This window comes from Centruroides vittatus, unplaced genomic scaffold (assembly GCF_030686945.1).
Source record: "Centruroides vittatus isolate TY-2023 unplaced genomic scaffold, ASM3068694v2 contig_689, whole genome shotgun sequence".
NCBI classification, from domain to species: domain Eukaryota; kingdom Metazoa; phylum Arthropoda; class Arachnida; order Scorpiones; family Buthidae; genus Centruroides; species Centruroides vittatus.
Genome location: NW_027122434.1, coordinates 327694 through 351438, shown reverse-complemented (window position 1 = coordinate 351438; position 23745 = coordinate 327694). Strand labels below are relative to the sequence as shown.

The 23745-nt window shown below is 30.1% G+C and overlaps 1 protein-coding gene across 1 annotated transcript in view; it reads left to right on the top strand.

The window, feature by feature from the left end:
* Positions 1-19701, top strand: part of LOC136980306 (lissencephaly-1 homolog) — a 50608-nt gene extending 30907 nt beyond the window's left edge. Inside the window, exons 5-13 of the mRNA XM_067276397.1 lie at positions 601-807; positions 3863-3959; positions 4129-4200; positions 7484-7586; positions 12609-12705; positions 12784-12915; positions 12989-13090; positions 18549-18705; positions 18797-19701. Of these exons, the coding sequence (XP_067132498.1) occupies positions 601-807; positions 3863-3959; positions 4129-4200; positions 7484-7586; positions 12609-12705; positions 12784-12915; positions 12989-13090; positions 18549-18705; positions 18797-18870 (1041 nt within the window). The 3' untranslated portion in view covers positions 18871-19701. The remainder of the gene's footprint in view (positions 1-600; positions 808-3862; positions 3960-4128; positions 4201-7483; positions 7587-12608; positions 12706-12783; positions 12916-12988; positions 13091-18548; positions 18706-18796) is intronic.
* Positions 19702-23745: the final 4044 nt, after the last annotated feature.

Sequence of the window (23745 nt, the reverse complement as noted above, 5' to 3'; positions counted from 1 at the left end):
CAACTTTCTATCAGCATAATGGAAAGGTTTATTTATGCAAGTACTTTTGACAGTATATTAATTGCCCTCTTTAGTCAATATCATTCACAGAATGATAAGATATGCTATAATTTGGAAAATGGAATACAAATGGTAAAGAGCATTTTTAAAAATTGTTCCTCATGCATAAATATGGAATGTAATCGAAATATATAAAATTGTAAAATTTTTAACAGCTCTTATACTCGGTGAAATAAAACTAGTAAAAATTGCCAAACTGATACACAAAAGTAAATTAACATATAGTAATGCCATTAATGAAACAATATAAACATTAATGTGTGCCCAGGTTGTTAAAAATGTTTGTTGTTTCAATTATGTTTTCATGTTTGTGCATTAGGAACAATTTTCAGAAATGTATTTTATTTTTTTAATAGTAGTGTTGTTTTCTGTGAATGATATTGCCTGAAGAGGACAGTTACGTTGTTAATTTCGTAACATTACTCAGCATCTAGTATTTTTACATTTTATAAAATTGTAATAAATCATGTTTTAAATTATTTTGTATACAGTTATGTACATTTTTTATAAGTTTTACAATTAAACTTTAATATGAAATAGGTGATGGATCTTGAAGCTAAATTAGCAGATGCAGAGAAAGAATATATTGCTGGTGCCCCAACTCGTGATAAACGTTCTCCAAATGAATGGATTCCTCGTCCACCAGAACGTTACTGTCTTTCAGGTCATCGAGCTCCTGTGACAAGGGTGATATTTCATCCTGTATACAGTGTGATGCTCACATCAAGTGAAGATGCAACTATTAAGGTAATGTTTTTAACAATTTATTATAATTTGATATTGATTTTTTTTTCTGCTTATACATTTTAAAAATATTTTCTTTAGAGTATATTATTTAAACAATAAAATATTAAATTAAATAGAAGAAATATTTAATAACTAACAATAATGTAAAAGAGGAGTATTTTTATAAATCATAATAATTAAAAGATCTTTCATATTGCAACTTAACATAAATTTTTAAAATGTTTCCTTAAATTTGTCAAAAATTATGAAATTAATCTTTTATATAATAATGTAATTTTAGAAGTTTGCAAGTTACTAATTAAAGAATTATACTTAGAAAATATGGATTTGATATCTTACATAAATTATAACCAGAAATCATGATAACTGGCAGTCTCCTCTCAAATTTTCCAATTTTTAAAAAAGCACCACAAGCAAGAATACACATTCATTCTTTGATATAAGTCCTTTCTGTTTTTCATTGAGTCAGGTTCAGTCATTTATTCCATTTTCAGTCAAAATCATTGTAACATGTCTGCTTATTCTACAGTAAATTTTCTTTGTTTTTATGATGGTGATAAATCTTCAGTCATCAACACATTCATTTACTCAAGTGACTGAAAATATTTTTGTTCTGAAATTGTAAACAAAGCTTTAATTATGACAGAAAAATGCCTAGTTTCTAAATTTTAAAAAGTTAAATTATTGGCAATGTTTAAGATGAGAAAGTGAAAGAAAAGAAAATAAGGGAGAAAATGAATTGGTTTGCTCATATAGAGAAATGTTCAATTGTTTCAAAATACCAGTGAAGTACTTTAAAAAGCAAGATTAATGTAGTGAATAAAACTTCTTACATTGTAAAAGGTTTATCAGATAGGAAATAAGTTCAGTCTGCTGAACAAATACCATTGTTATACTTTTCAAATGGTATTTTGTAAGTATTAATTTATAATTATGTACATGAATTTTTCATGTTTTATTTGTTTTATGTCTTATTGTAATAGTATTTTTTGTGAATTAAAATTCCATTGTTTTTCGTTATTCTAATTATCCAAATTCTTGATACTCCAAATCATTTTTGTTATAAATCAATTTAAATAATTGGTATTCTGTTGAATAAAATAATTATGAATTTAAGTACAAGTTATTTGTAATAACAATATTATAAAAAGTATTGATTCTGTATGTTATATACAAAAATCCAGCAAACAAACAAACATCCATATGTACAGAAAAACCCAAATCTTTTTTTCATTTCTTGATGTTTCAAGATTCTGAGTCAAAAACTGTAAAATTCTTTGGGGTCATTTCTTGACTGATTACTATAGGCTACTCTGTTATATATAACAATCAAGAAAAAAATTTATTTTATTATAAATCTTTAGTTTAGAGTTTAAATTGAAATAACTTTTGAATAAGTTTATTTTATTGAAGAAAAACTGTTATAATAATAATTAGTCCTGTTTCAAAAGTTTCATGAATAGCAAGAATGAAAATCATATGCTTTTTGGATAAGAAACCAGAGCTGAGTGGTAATGATTCCATAGGCTGATGACAAGATTTTGAAGTATTTATTTCACTTAAAACTAGTCTGGAGCACTTCTTTCACTAAATAAACCAGGGATCTTACTTAGTTTTTAAACAACAAAAAAATTTGGCTAGTCAATTTTGTTTGCTTTAATGCAGTATTTTATAAGCTTTCTTTTTAGCATGCAACTCTCTTGTTTAACTTTTGTGTACATTTTTAGAAACACATTACATCCAAAAATTGGCATTCATGTGTTTCTAAAAATGTATACAAAATGCTTGTGAATATAATTTTCCAAGATTTGAAAGAAAATATTATTATAAACACTTAAGTTCCTGTTGTTAATTTAAAAGTTAATCTTTAAATGAGTTGATTATGATCTTTTATAGATACAGTAAGACCCTGCTTAATGTGGGGGATGTGTTCCTAGATGACAAGGTGTTAAACAAGGTCATTTTAACATAGAGTAAATAGGGATAGGGGAACACAACCAAAAATAAACAAATTTTACTTTAATTTTAAGTTATATTATTATACAAATTAATATAAAAATATGTTAAATAACACACAAACATGCACACAGAAATGTAAAGTTTATTTTTTGTGATGAAGGTCCTGACTTTTCTGAAATTTCTGTCTTTTTTTGCAACAAAGTTTTTCTTTCCTTAAGAAAATACCGGTAGCAGAAGATCACATCCAAAATGCCTTGTTTTGCTTTTGCACTCCTTTCAAAGTCTGGATCATTCACTACAATTTGATCAATGATTTCAATTATCATTACCAAACTCTTACTAAGGAAATCTGTAGAGAAATTTTTTAGGTTCTTTGTTTTCAGAATCCCTGTTTTCTAGTTCTATATGAATTCCTTGTTCTGCCAGTTCTTGAAGGTTGTCATTGGTAAAGCTCTCACCAGAAACCTGCTGTAACTCTTCAATATCCTGCTCCTCTACATCTCCTAGTCCTGCTGTATCGATTAGGTTGACTTCGTCAACCTAATCGATACAGCAATAGATTCTTCTCGTTGAGAATTATTGGATACCTTCAGCCTTAACTTCTTCCACACTTTGTTCATGCATTTATCAGTTAATTCTTCCCAAGTGAAGCCAATATTGCCTATGGCATCCATGATGTTATATTTTTTTCCAAAATTGCACCAAACATAGATTTAAAGAAAGTACATTTTTTTGCCACCTTTTTCTGAATGCTTTGTGTTTATAAATAATCGTATTATATACAAATCAATAAAATGCCACAATAATTTAAATCGGTGTAAATTTTGAGCTTTTTTCTAGGCTTCGAGCAGACCGCATTATATTGAATCAGTATTAAGTGAGGCAGCGTTAAGCAGGGTCTTACTGTATTATACGTAAGAGTTAGTTTTTTCAGTATAACTGAGTAATTTGGAATAAGTGCTGTGGATATTTGAGTTTAATGTCTGTTAATTTATGATGATAATAGATTTTACTTTTAAGATTTCTTACATGAAAAATATATTTGCATTAATAAAATATAATTGTAATATAAAATGAATTATGAAAACTGTTTTAGGTATGGGATTATGAAACAGGTGATTTTGAGAAGACTTTAAAAGGTCATACTGATTCTGTTCAAGATATTGCATTTGATCATACAGGAAACTGGCTGGGTAAGAAAGTTTCAAGAAAGTAGTAATTTAGATCATCATTATACCATGTAAGCGTAAGAGATTTAATTTATAATTGCAGCTTATTGATAGTTTATTAGAGCTTTTATATAGTAATAGAAAATATTTGAAAAATTATATGTTATATATAATTATTATATTATTTTTGCAGTCTCCTGCTCTGCTGATATGACAATTAAACTGTGGGACTTCCGAGGATATGAATGTATAAGAACTATGAGAGGTAAGATATTTTAATTTGCAACAAAATTAATAAAGTAAGAATATATGGAAATGTATGTTTTGACTTCATTTTACTATAAGATACACTTAATATATTTTATTTAATTTAGAATTAATGAAATAAATCAAGTACAAAATTCGACTAATTAATTTTTCTGTTAAATACATCCAAGCTTTACTGTGTGAATTTAATTTTTTGCTTGGAAAATTGTTTGTAAGGTGAGCATTTATGCAGTGATTCTAAACATTTTCATTATTGAAACTGCAATTTGAAAAAGTTATAGATCATAAATTTCCACTGCTGTTCGTCTGACCAACTGTCTTTCCTTGATCTCGAGATTGGAGTTAGTTAGATAAGGGATGAAACCAGATATGGAAACCTTAGGGGCAGGAGGCCCTGATTAACTATATATAAATTTCTAATGCAAACTAGATGTCACATTACAGGTACTCCTCACTTTACAACCAAGTTCCATTCTGATGACTACATCATTAAGCAAATTGGTCAATAAGCAAGGAGCTTGCACCGGGAATATAGGATCATTGTAAAATTATACAAATTATGCAACAAACTTCAAATTTATTCATAAAAAGACTATTATAGTAGGTGCAAGCCTATTATGTTACGCTTAGTGCACATGTCACCATTCGCCACTGACCGACACTCAAGCTGAGAAAAAGGATTCCCCGAATTGCAGGTCGAAACTTGATTGGTCGTAAGTGCGAGTGGTCATTAAGCAGATAGGTCGTAAAGTGAGGAGTACCTGTGTTTCAATTCAAAACTTTTTCCCTGAAAGGAGTTAAATAGATGACTGGCACAACTCTATTGTTAAAGGAAAAGTATGATGTACAGAGGCAAGCCAATAATATGAGGTGAAAGGATATATTTTAAGTGAAATAAATTAAAAATATGATTGTCACAATGCCAGGCTGTAATTTTTAATATCATAATAAATAATTGTTCATTTCTTAGGGATAATTCCAATGTATTCCTTACCAGAACAGATTCATTAAAAATTTATTGAAAAAGCCTAAAAGACCTTAACCCTTTTCCGGCCAATATTACCATTCCCTTGTTTATGTTTATTTTGTAAAACGGCCAAGGGCAGTATAGGTCAGTCAGACAATATTCATTTAAAAATTTACCAAAAATCAAATTATTATTATATTGGCATAAAAAAAATCATGTACATTTATTAATATCTTTCATTTTAAATATGATATTTTTCAATAATTTTTATTAGAAAAATTTATGGGGGAAAAAAATATATATATATCATAACTGACATTCAAACTTGAGAATTTGTTACTTTTTGTCAAAATTAACATTGTCCGGTTACTTCATTCTTATTGGCACTGAGCCAGATCGATGTAGCATATTGTTTTGTACAATTCAATATAACACTTATGCATGTATGTTTATTCGTTGTGAAATTATCACGCATTATATCATACATTTGCTTGAAATCAAAACTTTATTCTGCTATCAACTAATATACTTTATTCACTTCATATTGAACGAGATTATATACTCTTGTAATAAACATATGATTACCAGTAGCAATAGATGTAACATTTTCTGATATATTCGATTAAAATATAAATTAAAAATTAAAAAAATATATAAAAAATCGGAACTAAAGGGTTACAACTTGAATATTTATGACACATTGATGTATTATAGCTGAATAAACTTATTATAGCATGAATAAACTTATTATAGTAATATTATTGCATGAATATGCTAAAAATGAAATAAAAAATTACCAGGAAATGAAAACTTAAGAAAAAAAAAGCATTAATTAAACTTTTTTAAGTCAACAAAACACCACCTGAACAAAAATATGTGAAACAGACAATAAACAACATGTTGCCATCAAGTGCTGACATCTGTTGTCGATAAATTTTATAAAAGTCGATTTTTAACAGGGTAACGATGAATCGGTACCCTGTCCGATTCGCTTAAGAATTAGGCTTACGACAGATCGGTATCCTGGCCAGGAAAGGGTTAAACGACAATACTATTACAATGTGACTCTCTAGTAAACTTGACATTATTTAACCTCAGATTTTTTTTAATAATTAAAACATGATTAACAATTTAAAAACAATGTTCATTCTATATTCAATACTGAATTCTGACTTGAATTTTGAAATTCTGAATTCTAAAAATTACTTAAAATTCATTTATTAGTTATTAAGAAGTGAAGTCTTGTTTGTTTAGAAAAATTGAAATTTCAATTAAACTTTTATTGATGAATACAATTTATTTATAATGTCAACGAGAAGACATTTATGTAGAACAAGTTGGTTCAAAAGTTCTGGAATATTCTAGTTTTATAATACACCAATTATTTCAAAAACAAAAAATAGTTTATTCAAGGAAATAATTGTTATCACATTCAAGCACCTTCCATTGAGCACATTCAAGCATCTTCCATCGACAATTTTTAATGAATCTGGGTTTTATTCACCAGGTCACAGATTCCTGTTGAATAAAACCCGGCCTGTTTTGATTTGACACCAAGAAGTATTGCGTGGAGCAGAAGAGATGGTAGTCAGATGGTGCATGTAGCTGAGCCATACGGGAACAGGAAGGTCCTCTCAGCCAAAATCAAGCAGATTCTGCCAGGTCAACCTTGACATTTGTGGTCTTGCATTCAGATTGTGATGACCCTACATGTTCTTACATACCTTTCCAATGGTAGGTAAGTGACGAACTATGGTGGACTGGTCACAACTAAGTGTTTTATTTCTCACTTGGTCAGGCAAGGGTTAGCTTCTACCAGGTACCCACAGCTTGTCATCTAGTAGAACAGAAGACTTTCCTGAGTGTGGCTTATCTTTGACTTCATATTGCCCAGCTCTAAATTTACTGAACCAGTTGAAGATTATAGACTTGGAGACATTATTGTCAAACAATTGCATCATATGGTGATAAAATTCAACTGTTTTTATACCAAACTGATAATTTCAAAGCACACTTGTGTGAATTTGGTCACAAGAAAACATTGGCAAACTTTACTTATTTAAAAAGTTGATATTGCTACACAAAATACTTTATCTTTTCACTTATGATTGTATACATCAATACCCTTCATCTACATATGTGTACTATGCAAGATACTTCTAGGTGCCATCTGTCAGAGAACAATTTTGAATATTCTAGAAATGTCTAGAAAATTCCAGAAACTTTTACATAATTTTTTATTTTTTTTTTAATTTGCCATATATTACTTTTTGATTTAATTTATAAATTTATTTTCATAAATATATAATTTTAGGTCATGATCATAATGTATCATCTGTTTCATTCATGCCAAGTGGAGATCATATTGTATCATCATCTAGGGACAAAAGTATCAAAATGTGGGAAGTAGCAACTGGGTAATTATTGAAATATTTTGTTGTTTTGCTTCAGTAATAATTTCATCATATATTTTTCACTTTCTATAAAGATAAAGAATTTGAACTTTTTAAAAAATTTATTATGTAATATAAAAATTTAATATTAATTTTCTTTCTATCATACAAATACTATAAGGTAATTATAGATATTAAAAGTTTCTCCTTCTGTTGTCCTTTATGATTTTTGAGGAATATTTGCTTCTAAAATAAATTCTTCTACACAGGAAGTTTTTTCAAAATTTTCTACAATGTTAAACATTTTTGAAATCATTTATATTTCAATTGCTGTATAACAAAAAATTTTTTGAAATGAAATATTCATAAAATAGATCATGTTAATAATACTTTAAAGGTGGAGATTAATACACACAAATAACACAAATAATTTAAGTAATATGATAACTCATAGGAATACATTCAGGCTATAATGTGGCTAAGTAATGATTAAATAATAATGTAATTTGGCCAAAATGTGGTCAGTTTTGCTGCTGCCTTGTGTTAATCTAAATTTATTTCTAGTTATTAAATTTAAGTTATTTAAAAGTTTCTGAAGAAAAGATCAACTTTGATTGTGTACTTAATCCACATCTGCATACCATGCATTATCAGTTTTGCTATCTGACCAGCACATACTGTTTTTATGTACATGTATCGCAAACACATCCTACACTGGAATTAACTTGTAACTTGTATGATATATGAGATTAACCTGCATAGTTACATAATCTTATGTATTCTATAGTAAGGAAATGAAGATCAGACAGAGGTCTTGTTAGAATAACTGACAATGCATTTGAATAGTAAGAAAATAGATTTGATCCATAAGTACAAAAAGAAATTAATATATACTCTAATGTATATATTGTAAATTTTAATTACCTTAAAACCTTGTATAGGCTGCTGCCTATAGCCAAGGTTATATTTGTAAAATTTATCATGTATGGCCTATGGACAAAGACAATTAATATATGAAAAACCTGATTACTGATAAAGATTGTAACTACAGTATAAAATAAAACTGTAAAATATACTGATGATAATGCAGTGATATACAAACAATAATAAAGTATTTGTGATGAAAGTTGTGGCAAAAACGATCAACAAAATGGCATACAGTCAATTCTAGTACAAAGCACAGTGAGATTTTCATAATGTTATTCCTGATGTTGTTCTTTTCCTATTAGTTCTTATTCTGAGTTGTGCTTAATACCTTGGCTATATGTTGTGGTTTGTGAGAGTAGCTGATCCATGAAAAAGTCAACATTCTTTTACAGCTTTCATTTTTATTGCTTATGCACTAGGGCAGCCTATAGTCAAGATTTTAGGGTATATAAAGATTTTGGGAATTGCAACATGTTTTAGTTATCAAGATATTGACAATTGATTTTACGTGATTGATATAAGAATTCTATATATGGAGAATAACAACAAATGATCAGTTACAACTTTATAAGTATAAAACTTTTTGTTAACATAACATATGGAACAAATCATGTGAAATATAACATTGCATGTTGTCTGCTACAGAGTTTGAATGACAATCTGTGAAGTGATTTTTTTTCTAAAATTCATCAATTTTATTTGCCTCATTTGTTGTACTGATTCTTTCATTATAGCATTTTCTAAATCTTTGAATTGTTTCAAATCAACTGGATCTAAAGATTTTTAACAAACAGATCAAATGCATTAAGATCTATGATCACTGTTTTGACATTTATGGTGTTTGGGTCTTTGTCATTGGATTCTCTCTGTATATTCATGAACACTACTATATCTGGAGCACTATCATTTTGCATACAGATTTTTGCACAGAAAAATTAAATATAGAAGACATAATCTGTTTCGTTTGTGTGTGATTATATGCCATTCGCTGCTGTGTTTTCAGTTACCTTTTTGTATTTTTAGATAGCTTCAGGTGGGATGTTCTCAAATTCTGCTTTTATTTTTTTTAGCAATTAGCAATGACTGTTCCGTCAATCATACCCCAAACATAATCTTTGTATATCTTGGAAAACATTCCACTTTAATAATGTCGTTTGAGCATTTCACCAAATATTTTATTAATTGTTGTTTACACTTCACTACTTTTGCAATTATTCCTTGATCAAGTGGTTACAACCTACTTGTGCTGTTAAGAGGGAAGAATAAAATTTGTTTCTTAAGTTGTTGTTCTTTAGCAGTGATTCTCAACCACTGCTGAGATTTTTGAAGTGTGTTGTCACTGAGAATACCCATATATAAGCGATGTCAGACAAGTAGTTCAATCAGTTCTACCTTCCTAGGGTGCTGTTTGAAAATTGTATAACTGTCGGTAGTTACCAAGGCATTTAGAAAACATGACCTAACCTAAATAACCAACTGCATTTAAAAATCACTGTTATGATGTCACCAGTTGTCCTGCAGTACTTACAGAAGTAATTGTGTCTGCTGCCAAATTTTTAAATTATTAGAAGTGTACCATGACGAAAAAAATGTTGAGAATCACTGTTCTATAGATAAGTAATGTGATGTGCAACAGTCTATAGAGAGTAAAATTTTTCTGTTTGTTTTATTCTATTTGTTTCATTAATTCATCTGTTTGTTTCATAAATTTCCAATGGGTCTTGAGTCATGCAGGGGTTCTCGGCAACGAGACCGCTGACTGTCTTGCCAAACAAGCTGCAAAGTTTTCAGTCACTAGTACTTTCAGTTACATTCCTACCTCGTACATCAACAATTACGTCAAGAAGCAAATCCTCATTCTCTGGCAAGACAGCTGGGACCATGACACCACTGATAGGCTCACCTGCACTTTCATCCCCAAGATTGACATTACTGCAATTCTTTGCCACTTTTACCCTAGTTACACCCTCACTCAGCTACTTACAGGACATGGCAACTTTAAGCAATACTTGCATAGGTTTAACCTTGGGGACAATCCACAATGCAATTGTGGTATTCGGGAGGACCAAACACCACTTAGTTTTTTGCTGCAATAGGTACAATCACATTAGGGATAATTTAATAAGAGCTGCTATTCTCGAAGGGTACAACTGGCCTTGCAACCCGCACCAACCCATTCCCATGCATACAATGTTTCATCATCTACTTGCATTCATATCCCTTAGTGGGGCTCTTGAGAGCATGCACTCTGGGGCAATTAGCTTTCCCTTGCTTTGTTTCAACTTTGTATTTTAATTCTTATTTTCTGTCTTCTTTTTCAGTCTAAATTTGGTTAGACTGAGTTAGTCCTAGTTGTAAGTTAGATTAGGGACTCTTGGTCTCCGGTTAGGTTAAACTAGATTAGGATTTTTTAGCTTTAGTCATCTGGTTATGTTTGTTTTAGATTATGATAGGTTAGTATAGTTAGTAAGTTAATGTTAAAAAAATAAAAAAAATAATAAAAACAGTAAGATAATTAAAAAAGGGGGTCTTGCTCATTTGTCTTCTGTTGGTCCATTCATCTTATCTAGTTTGTCATCGTGTCCGTTTGTTTTTTGCTCTGTCTGTCTAGCTGTAGTATTAAGATTCATGCTCGTGTTCAATTTTATTAGTATTAAGTAGATATAAGTCTTCCTACTAACAGCCACTTTGCACTAACTTCAAGGATTAGCTATTCGTGGCGACACTCAATCATTGGTATTCACTACACTCGGGTTTCTTTTAGATCCTTCTCGGGACTACAGCCTTGCAGCCTAAATCTGCACGCCAACATCAAACAGAGGATACTGTAGCCATATGTATGCCTTTCAGAGGGATCCTACCTTTCTTTACTGTCTATCTCCTCTCCCTCCTCCTTCCCCTCCCCTTTCCCTTACCCTCTTTTCTGCCGGCTTAACACTGTTTACGGGTGATGTCTTTCTTGAAGAATTGAAACATTTTTCAGAATTGAAACAAACATATGTATGTATGTACATATGTTTGTTTCATTTTACATCAACAGGTGTAGAGGAGCTATCATTGGTATAAAATCCACTATTGCCATTGATTATTTATGTAAGACGATAAAGTAAGATTCAACATCCAAAATGAAGAACTTTTCAAACATCTTTTGCAATAACCTTCTGCGATTCATCTTTGCTAGTGATCTTTGTGTGACCATTCTGTCTAGAATTACCTGCTTCTTTTCATATTTAATGTATTTTTGCTTTCAAAGCTCTGTGGCACCAACTATGTGTAAGTTTATAGCTTGTGAAGACTAGACAAGAAGCGTATCATAGTATGTGTAAGTTTAATTTTTAAGAATAGAGATCGAATTGAAACCTTGTCAGTCTTCAAAACTTCTCTTTAACTCATCCAACTTTGCTTTCATTTTGAATGTTATTTTAGTAGTTACTGTTCTATAGGTAAGTAATGCAAATTGTCTTTAAGATCACAAAGACTTGAACTTTTATCTGATAAAAATCTGGCATGACAAAATAATTATTTCTTTGGAAATAATTATTATTATTTGAGTACAAATGAACATTATTATTAATTATAGAATTAAAATGCAATCAATAAAATTAGAGCTGCAAATTTCAGTTTAACAATGAATAACCATCATATCTTTTTTTCAATTAAGTCAAATTCACAATTAGATTTATTGAAATGTTTAATTATTTACTGTTATCTTAATACAAAATTGCATTTAGTTTATTTAAATCTTTTATTGTATTATATGTCTTTTCACTAGATTTATTAAGATTTCTAAAACGTGTTTAAGTTCTTTTAGTTTTGTCTGGGAGTTTGTTCATCAGTCAGTGCAACACTATTTGAAAACAATTTTTCATGGCTTAATTTTAATCTGCAAATAGATACACTTGTAATTCCAAAATTATGAAAAACTAATAATTACATTCCCTATTGATCTAATATTAATTACCATAATTTATAAGTTTTAAAAGAATATTAAATATTATCTAAACTAAAATTGTTGTGCAATAATCACATGGATTAGTTCAGAATTTTCTTACATCATACATGATAAATTATATACAAGATATTTTGAATTGAAACAAGTGATGTTATCATTTTTTATAGATATTGTATAAAAACTTTCACTGGTCATAGAGAATGGGTGCGTATGGTAAGAGTGAATCAAGATGGCTCTTTGCTTGCCAGTTGTTCAAATGACCAGGTAATTATTTATAAAACTTTAAAATTTCACTTAGCATAATCTAAATTCTAATAAGTGAATTTTTATATGTATATATAGACTGTAAGAGTTTGGATAATTAGCACAAAAGAATGCAAATTAGAACTCAGAGAACATGATCATGTAGTAGAATGTGTTTCTTGGGCTCCAGAAACTGCCATGCAATCAATCAACGATGCTGCTGGAAGTGATGTAAGATTAAGCATGTAAGATTAAGATTTTTTAATGTTTAAACAAGAATATTAACTTACTTTTTTTCATTCAGAATAAAAGAGGTTCTAGAACAGGACCTTTCTTAATATCTGGATCAAGAGATAAGACCATCAAAATGTGGGACATCAGCACTGGATTGTGTGTGTTTACTTTGGTAAGATATAAAACTAGTCCTTATAGTTTAATTTGAATTACATCAGTAACTTAAATTTTTAAAATTTTCATTTTTAATTTATTATAATAATTAAAGCTATGTATTTTATAAACTTTGGCATAATGGTTTTGAAAGAAAACATAAAACATACAATAAATCATTTTTCATTTTTAAACTAACTTATAAAAACAATTTTTTAAGTGGTTGATTAGGTGAAAAATTTATATAGATTAGACTTATGGCCATATTAGATGGAAAATTGTATTCAGTTACCTTCAGAAAATAGAAATAATTGTGCAATATTAGATTGGATGAATATAAAATGAAAATTGAATTCAGTATTCAGTTCATGTCCATGTTTTGGCATTAGTAATTGTGGTTATTTAAATATAAACACCAACCAAAACCTGATGCTTAGCAAACAGACACCCACAACTGCCATAAATAATCATGCTATATTTTGGAAAAAATAATTATGAATTACAAATAAATTTGGCACTAGAGGGAGGCATTAGGTGCCATCTTGTATTAATTAATTAAATATTATAATTATTAATTTTAATTTAGATTAAACTGGAAGAAAAGAATCTGCCCGAAGCAGGACTTGAACCTACAACTCCCACTTACTGTGCAGACGCGTTGCTAGCTACACTACCTGGGCCTTCGGTCCAATCTCCTCTTCCAGTATATATTAATATAAGTTTAAGATATAACCATCGGTGGCTATTACGGTGCCGACCGGGGACTCACTCGTGCCCTTGGCCAGAAACATCCACTCAAGGCACTCAGTCAACCATCACATACCCAGCAAGGCATAGATATACAAATATAAACACGAACTGAAACCCAATACTTAGCAAGTTGTGGGTGTCTATTTGCTAAGCATAGAGTTTGAGTTGGTGTTTATATTTGTATATCTATGCATTGCCGGGTATGTGATGGCTGACTGAGTGCCTTGAGTGGATGTTCCTGGCCAAGGACATGAGTGAGTCTCCCAGTCGGCACTGTAATAGCCGTCAATGGTTATATCTTAAACTTATATATCCTGGAAGAGGAGGTCGGACCAAAGGTCTGGATAGTGTAATTGGCAACGCGTCCACACGGTAAGCAAGAAATGCGGGTTCAAGTCCCACTTGGGCTGATTTTTTATTAATTTTAATTTAGATTAATTAAATAATATAATTTCTTCCAGTTTAATTAATACGAGATGGCACCTAACGCTGCCCTCTAGTGCCAAATTCATTTGTAATTCATAATTATTTTTCCAAAATATAGCACGATTATTTATGGCAGTTGTGGGTGTGGTTAAAAGCAGAATTTAAAAGGTTGCTTTTTTTCTTTCAATTTGTATATTATTTCAAACTAAGTTATTAGAACATAAATCCAAGTAACTGAACTATTTAACTACTAAATAAAAACTGTTAAATTTTTTCAAGGTGTCTTGTAGGAAAAAAAAACCTGACACGTGCATTGTAAAAGTTCAGAAACTATGGTTTTAATGAATTGAATTCGTGAGTCATTTATCATACTAATCTCAAATCTTATGAATTTTTAGAAGTTAAAATAATTCCTAGGAAGACTGTTTGGACACCTCTGATCTAATAGATTAATTTAAACTTTTTGCCGCAAGGGCCAGATTGGGATTTAAATACATTTGCGGCAGACCATGTGAATATGTGAATTAAAAAATCTCATTATGACTAAGGCAGCACTGAATTTTATTTTTTACAGTTAATTACAGATACACCAATACTAAACAAACATGGCTAAATTATACATAATTAGAAAATTATTTCATGTAACTTTTAATGGGAATGATGGAACTGTGTTTTTTGCTGAAAAATTTCCTTAAAGTTAGGGTTAAAATCTGAAACACCAATTATAAGCAATGATTGCAAATGATCATCCAATAAATTTGCCCTGTATTTTGATTTCAGATACTTCATACTGGAAAATGTTTGTTTGCACATATAGGTAGCCCAAACATGGAAATAAATTTACAGGCAAATTGCTTTAAATTTGGAAACTCTTTTGCATTCAAAAATTCGTAAAAATTCCTTCCTTGTATTTATCCTTGATTTGATTGTTAGCTCGATGATCAATAATTTCCATTTGAACTGACTTGAAACGTTAGCAATGTTGCAGTCAAATGGATTTTGAAACAGCCGATTTTCCTTTGAATTCATATCAAAATCAGAATATCGCTTCTTGTTTTAAATCTGTGATGACTTTTACTGCAGATCTGGTTGGAAATTGTTCATCAGTTTCTTACATTCATTCATTCATCTGACTTTTGAGCAATATCAGCATGAATAAATCAGAAATTAAGTTGTTTTTACCTTGGAGCTTTAAGTTCAAGTTATTCACGTGTGTCACATCTGCAAGAAATAAATTAATTTCAATTCTAAGCGTAAAGAACTGCAATAGCACTTTACCACAGCTAAGCCATCAAACTGCAGTATAATACGACAAGTCAACGGACTCAGATTCAATTTGTTTGAGAAAAGATCGAAATTGGCGATGATTGAATGCATGTGATCGAATAAAATTTATGACAGAAACAACTGGTTTCAAAACGAAGCTCATATAGACATGTTTTACACATATTGCTAGTTGATGGATAATACAGTGCAGAAAAATTGGTACTGATGCTCCTGCATCTTCACGAGCTTTTCTAATTTGCCCAACCACACTGATGTTTGCACCAGACATATTTCTTCCTTCATCAATTGTCACACCTTGGAGTCGATTTCAGTTCAAGTTATACTTTGTCAACATTTTTTGTACTTCTTTGAAGATATCTTCTCCAGTGCTGTGCATGCTGTAAATGGAGGCTAATTCTTGTGTGACATTAAGTTCATCATCAATTCCATGAAACTAAAAGTTTGAGGTGTCACTAATCAGTTGATTCATCCATTGCGTGAGAATACAGAGTGAAATGCTATGCTTTACCAGTAATCTGGTGGAGAATATTGTTTCCAATACAGTCAAACCTGTTTTTGTGCGGTGGATAGGGACCGCATAAAAAAAAGTCTCACGTAGAAAATAACTCAAAACCGTACGAAATAACTAGGAATTGCTTTTTTAACTCCTTGGGCCTTTTTCTGCAATCCCTAATGGAAAAAAATCCTCTAAGATTTTTATTTTTTATATTAATTAATTATTTCCACTTAAATATGAATCTGACATTAAAAAGTTATAAAACCATTTTTTAACAATTATTTTTTTGATAAATATAGCTGCAGGAAGTGTTATTTCATTTAACATGGTGTAAAATTTCTAAAGCTGGAGGGGGAGCTAACTTACCCCATCTGTTCAAATATAACATATTTTAATATTTATGATTTTTATTCTATTAAGAGGAGACCGGAAAAAAAAAAACGTATGGGAAAAAATTTTACTGAATAAAAAATGAAAAAACCTGCTGATGCCATAGAAAACATCCAATAGAGTTTTAAAAAATTTTACAGGAGTCAATTATGTTCCAATTTGATTGAAATTTTCATATACCGCAAAAAAAAATCGCACAGAAAAAGACTGCACAAAAACAGGTTTGACTGTATTGTCAATTTGATGAGCAACAGTATTATGGGAAAGACTGATCATTTTGAAAACTTTAAACTTTTCTGGGCACAACTCACCACAGCTTCTATCATATACTCTTTAATGATGTTTCCATCCATAAAGGGTTTTCCTTCTTTTGCCAACAAATAAGCAACTTTCATGCTAACTAAGGTCAATGCTTCATTTTCTGAGTTTGCCTTCCTAAATAAATTTTGCTGAGTACACAAACTACAATGCATTGTTTCAAATGTTTCAGTATGCTGCTTGTCCTTAAATTGTGAGTAGGTTGAAGCATGTTTTGTTTCATAATGTTGATGTAAATTGTATTCATTCATTACAGCAAGGCAGTGGCATTGCAAATTACACATACAGACTTTGTGATACTTTGACTGCAATTGCAGAAAGAAGTATTTTACTCCCCCATTCTTCATTAAAAATGCGGCACTTTTCATCAGACTATAAGACGCACCTGAATTTTGGAGGCAATTTTTCGAAGAAAAAAATGTGTCTTATAGTCCGTAAAATACGGTATATTCCTTCATTACAGCAACAGTGTCATTGAAAATTACACATACAGTTTTGCCATTCTTTGATTGCGATTGCGCAAAGAAGTATTTTACTCCCCATTCTTCATCAACTTTTCTTTTTCTTCTTTCCATGTTTAAACCTTAAAAAACAAATTAATTATTTTGAACTTTAATATTAAAATACATTAAATATAAATGTACACATACCAGTTTACAAACAAGTCATGTGCAACAGAACAGAAGGCAATCCTGAGGTCAACTGCAGAGATGCCACATACAATGCTCTCGATTCTTTCTTTTTTCCCCTTCTACTCACTAATACAAAGACAGCCCACAGAAGCTGTGTATTCGTGTACCTTCGCTATTTGCCTGCCTTTTACTAATTTGGTAGTTGCCAAACAATAACCCAAAACAATATTTTTACAACTGTAAATTGAAGTAAAATTTTATGTATATATTTTTGCATTTTTCTTCAGTTTTTGATATACATTTTTGAAAATCAAACAGGTTTGCATGAAAAAATCAGTATTTTTTAAAAACCTTTGCAGGCCAGATAAAATCACCTGCCAGGCTTGATCTGGCCCACCCCTGTATTAGTTGATTACTTCAAAAATTGATAGAATGCTGAAGCTATTTCTTCATAAGAATGCTTTGATATTGGAAATTAAAGCCAAATTTACGATTATACTATATATAATTAGTAAATATATTTAAATGACCATATCATTGATTTTATTTTCTTAGCTAATGATTCATATAATTTTTTATAATAATGATAGATCAATTCATAGTTTAAACTTGTTAATAAAGTCATTGTAACTGTTGTTGATTCAAATGTTTTGCTATTATAATCTCTTTCCAATCATATGACTCCATTAAAACTTACAAAATAAAATCAAATACCTCACTATAACCTTCAAGGAATTTAAATGTTCTACAGAACAGACAACTTAAATGTTATAGTAAGGTGTTTGATTAAAATAATCAATAATTTTATTAGTCAAATTATAAAAAATCAAAAAATCTTAATCCAATAATTTTTTAGTATTATATACTAATTTTGTTTGGAGTAATTTGAAAGCTAGTAAACAAATTTTGTTTTAAACAAGTAGTTCACTTGAAGAAAGGATTTCATTATTTTCAGAATAAATAATTGAATTAAGTTAGATTACATGCATAACTAAAAATCAGACTTATAGTATAGCAGAAAATTTTTAATTTTGTTAATTTTGAATCAAAATAATTTTTTTAAAAGAAATAATTAAATTACTCGGGTAAATCTCTAATATAATTCCTATATGCAAATTATTTATGTTAACTTATTAAATAAAAACTAAATATCATTAATCTTACTTAAATTTCAATAGGTTGGACACGACAATTGGGTGAGAGGATTGGCTTTTCATCCCGGAGGTAAGTATGTATTAAGTGCATCTGATGACCGGACAATTCGTGTTTGGGATATAAAGAACAAGCGTTGCTACAAGACACTAGAGGCTCACAATCACTTCTGCACTTCCATAGGTAAAACAGAAAACTATTTCTATTCTATTTACTTTAAAATTTGTTAAAAAAAAAAAAAAAAATTTTGAAAAATCTTAATATTTATTTTCAGACTTCCATCGAACATCTCCATTTGTGATAACTGGCAGCGTAGATCAAAATGCAAAAGTTTGGGAATGTCGTTAAACTAATTTGATTTTCATTATGTAATTTGTGCCACTATATACTATATATCACTGAGGAGGTCAGCAAATAAGTTCAGCTGTGATTCAAAATGTAGATTCTTATTTTAAGGATCTAACAGGACATGGTTGCTGGCCAGTTCATTCCTTATTTTAATCTGTAGAAAACAATTTTCAAAAACTGGTGTTTACATGGTCCTGTAATAGAAAAGTGTTCATCTTTATAGACATAATTTTTTTCATCATTTCCTTAAAAATAGATGATGATTACAAATTATAGTGGAGAAATGTAGAAATATTACTTAAATTGTGATCTGATTTATGAAATGAAGCATAATTTTATCATAAAAATGAATTGTTATATAGAGACAAGTAAATTCCATTGTAGTATTCATTGTATTTATTTAAAATTGAAACTTGATCTTAAAAAATTTTATCCTTATATATGAAATTCAACATTGTCTTTTAAAGAACTTTACCAATCAATTTAAGATGACAGTTTATACTTTAAAAACAGAATTGGAAATTTAAAATCTTAGATTTGTATATAAAATATTTCTTTTGCCAAATATTTTGGGGTCAGGGAACAAACAATATTTAATCTTTGATATATTGATAAATGTATTTGTATCTGATTTCAAAAAAAGTTAGTGTTTTGTTTATTTTCCACTATGTAATTTATATCCAACAAATTTATTTTTTGTAGTAATTGTGAAATAATAATCTATTGCAGAAACACTTGTCTGCATATTTGTCAGACTTTCTTCTTTGAGCTGTATTATACACTTCAATGTTGATTCGTAATTCAAAATAAAATTCACTTCCTTAAAATTTTTTCATGTTTTTTTATTTCAAAAATGTACATTTCAGAGGATAATGCTATTGTTTAGTTTTATTATTCAACAGACATTAAAGGTTTGCCACCCCTGATATAATTTATCCTGTAATGCTGTAAAGATGTTTTTGCATGCCAAAGTTTGAAGAAATTACATTTATTTTAAATAAAAAATATTTGTTAAAGCTGTTTGAAAAAGACATGGTAAACAGAAATTGTATGATACATTACGTGCTGCAGGTTCACCACCCCGATCTATATCAACTAAATTATTGGTGACGCATTCCATTCAAATTTACATATAAATACATTAATTAATGATTGAATAAATATACTTAGTATTTTTCCTCATTAAAAACTTATTTAAATACTAATCAAGGGCGTCGCCAGAGGGGCAGTTGCCCCTCCCTAGACATGCGAAAAAAATTATTTAAATGCTGTCATTTATTGCCCGATTTATAATTCCCGCGCGAAAAACCCAAGAAGATTATGTTTTAATTAAAATAATAATCTTAAGCTTCTTAAAATTTATGAATCGTTTTTATTTTACCTACATACAATTCATATCCTCTATCAATTTATATCATCTTGCCCCTCCCCCCCGGCCCATTGGCTGGCAACACCCTTGATACTAATATTGCACTCTACACAAGAAACAAAATAAATTATGCATCAATATTCAATAATAATTTTATATAACTTAAGTTTCTAAATCAGATTTAGAATATTTACATTTATTATTAGGTTAAAAAAAAAATGATTTTCATTACTATGAAACTATGAAGTGAACAAATTTAAATTATCAATAATTGCTTTTATTGAAAAATAAAAATATATATGATTTTTAAAGAAGTTGGAAAACATTTTCAATAAATGACATTTCATTCATTATTAGATTTATTTAAGTAGCAAATCTGAACTTGTTAAAGCAATAACAATTCTGGGAACATGCAGGCTCCAAATCTGCTAATCACTACCAAAACTCACTTTTTCAAGAAGCCAGAAGTGTTTTGATACGGTGATTAGTACTGGAATTAAAACTTTGTCAATAATTATCTTGATCAAAATATAAAACAAATACATTTTATTGTTATCTTCTGCATTAAAAATATAAGATGACTAAAAGAAATTTAGTTTTTGAATTTATGATTTTGTAGAATTATGTAATAGTGATATGGTTTTAAAGGCAATAAATTTTATGAACATGGATTTTTTTTAGAATTGAATTGGATGCTGAATAATTTGAAATATTCAAAATATCAAAACTTAATGTTAATTAAATATTTTTAAAAGTTATAAAACAAAAAGAAACTTCACATAAAATTTTAAAGTGTTTTATATACTTTTTCAAAATAAGTCTAGTTTGAGCTTGCAATAATAATAATAATGATTGATTTTATACAATTATTTTTTTTGGAATATCTGTTATTTAAATCAATAGTTAATATGGTACAGCAGCCTATGGAATTAAAAGCTTGTAAAATAAATTATGCTAATTTCCAAAGAACGTTTTTAAAGTAAAATTTAGCTCATAAGTTAGTAAATACTAAATAAACATCACAACAGATAAATCTGTCAATAAGTTTGAAAATACCCAAGAGCCCGAATAGGAATTGGAAAATTACCAATCCGAATTGCATTGTTAATAGGCAAAATAAAGGGCACTGTTTATAGATTAAGAATGACATGATAAATATTACTAATTGTCTCACTGTTGGAAGAAGAAACCTTATAACTTTTTATACATTCTCCAGCCTGACGAAATAGAGTCTGTCTCCGTGAAGTCAACTACCATCCTTCTCCCAAAGGCTTTGTACATTTCCTACCTTTCAGGTTGTTTTGGCCAAGGCACTATTTTATCTCAATGGCATCTTTTTCATTTCTAAGAAGTGAGGAAATTGTAGGGTTCTTGTAAAACCTACAATTTTCTCACTCCTTAGCCCGATGTTGTAAGCACAGAATTCTATCTCCTTACAGATGGAACAGAGGGCCTTGTTGTAGGTGACTACCACACCATGTGATCAGCTGAAACATTTGCAAAGGCTAGATATATACAAACTGTTCAGGATAAGAATGGCATGAATACAGATAGTCCATTTATGTTATCTACAGTAACATATACAATTTAGTATAATCATTTCATTACATTGTTGTTACTACGTTTATATCTATATATATAATCGAGACGAGTTGATGATAATAATAATAATAATAATAATCAGTGCAGAGCCCAAACAGTTAGGAGTTGAAAGTTGAAATTTGGTACACAGTTAGGATACGTCACGAGAACACACACTAAAAAGGGATTTTTCGAAATTCCTCCCCACGGGAGAGGGACAGGATTGTCTTAACACTTCCATCAACAATGAAAGTGTTACGTAACAATGGAGAACAAGAGAAAGCGACGTGCAAGATTTACTGGCGCTGGAGAAAAAAAAAAGAAAGAAAAAGATTAATATGTTAGAACATATTCAATTTTCAAATTTAAACACATTAGTTCGGTTTTTCTTGACCTTTCTTCTTTAGAACATTCGATGAAAATTGAACAATATAATCAGAACACGTCGTGAAAATCGAACAATATTAGAACATTCGATTTTCAAATTCGACCTTTCTTTAGAAATACTTAGTTTGTTGATGAAATTACTCTTTTTCTTTTGTGACTATAACTTAATAATCTTAATTATCGCTATTGTTACTTTTGTCCGAGCAACGCCGGGCCTACCTGCTAGTCAAAATATATTTTAAATTATCATGTTACTGAACATTGTTTAGTAAAATCATTATAAAAAGTTTTAAATGGCATAAATTTGGGCTTTTGTAAATCTGAGTAACATTTTGAATAAAATTTATTTGTTTCCATGCAATTTTAATCTTATGAGCACAAAATTCAGCCTTAAACCGGATTAGCTCTATGGGAAACCCTCGTGAACTTTGACCTATCAACCCGGAAGTTACACCAGTACCTCATTGATAATGAGAGAGGGTTAAATTTAAAATTTGAGCTTTCTAGACCCAGTAGTTGTTTTCTCTACAAGTCGGATGAAGATGTTTGTTTGTTAATTTACAGCAACACAACACTTGGGCGAGCTGCCTAGGGGGAGGTCTTTTTAAGGGTAACTGGCCCCTATTTAGCAGTGGCTTGCCATCCATGGAAACTGTGGAAGAACTGCTTCCCTTATATTTTCTAAAATATAGAAGAGCACCAACCTCACATGGTTTAGCTTCGTGGATGCTATACACCAAAATATTGAATAATGCTTCCAATGATTCTATCCAGGGCTGGCACAGCTTCCCTATCATCAAATGTTACCACATGCCACTGGTGTTTGTGATCCAAGTACATTTTTCGTGCATGTCTAAAAACAGAAAAGCAGTAAATTACGATATGAGAATAAGTTATGATGTGTAAAAAAAGAACGAAAGAGTTCTTACCATTGGAAATTTTGGGAAATATTCACTTGTATGATAAATGGCCACTTCATCCTCTTCCTGGTAAAGTTGGGGAGGGAGAGGAGAATCTCCCTCCCAAATGTTCCTACAAAACTCAAAGACAGTGAGAAAATGAGAAGTTCATTTATTAAGTAAGGTCAACATTATTACCTTACAGACAGAAATAGAATGATCCGTCTTTCTTCCCAAACAGTGTCATGAGAGGAGTGAAGGACCTGACCTAGCCTAACTGAAAGCTCAATCCTCATAACAGCTGTTTGGGAAGAAAGGTCGCCCAAATGTCATGTCTGGTGAATAAACATGTCACAGCCAGGTGGTTCACAATTGGGAGTCAAATCTGTTGCAGTCGACTGAGTGCACGTTTGGGAGACAAGTCCATGGTCACATCTGGGTAAGAGACAGAAAAGGTGTAGAGTCCAGGTGAAAAGTGCCTAATCCAGTAAGAATGTCGCATCCGGGTGAAGAAAGATGAGTTGGGAAAAATCGAAGAGGATCACCACCAGTACTTTCCGTTAACTGGGTGCCAGTCATTTTTACTACTATTTTTAGCAAAATCGATATTTTATTTTGTAATTCACACATGTTTAATAT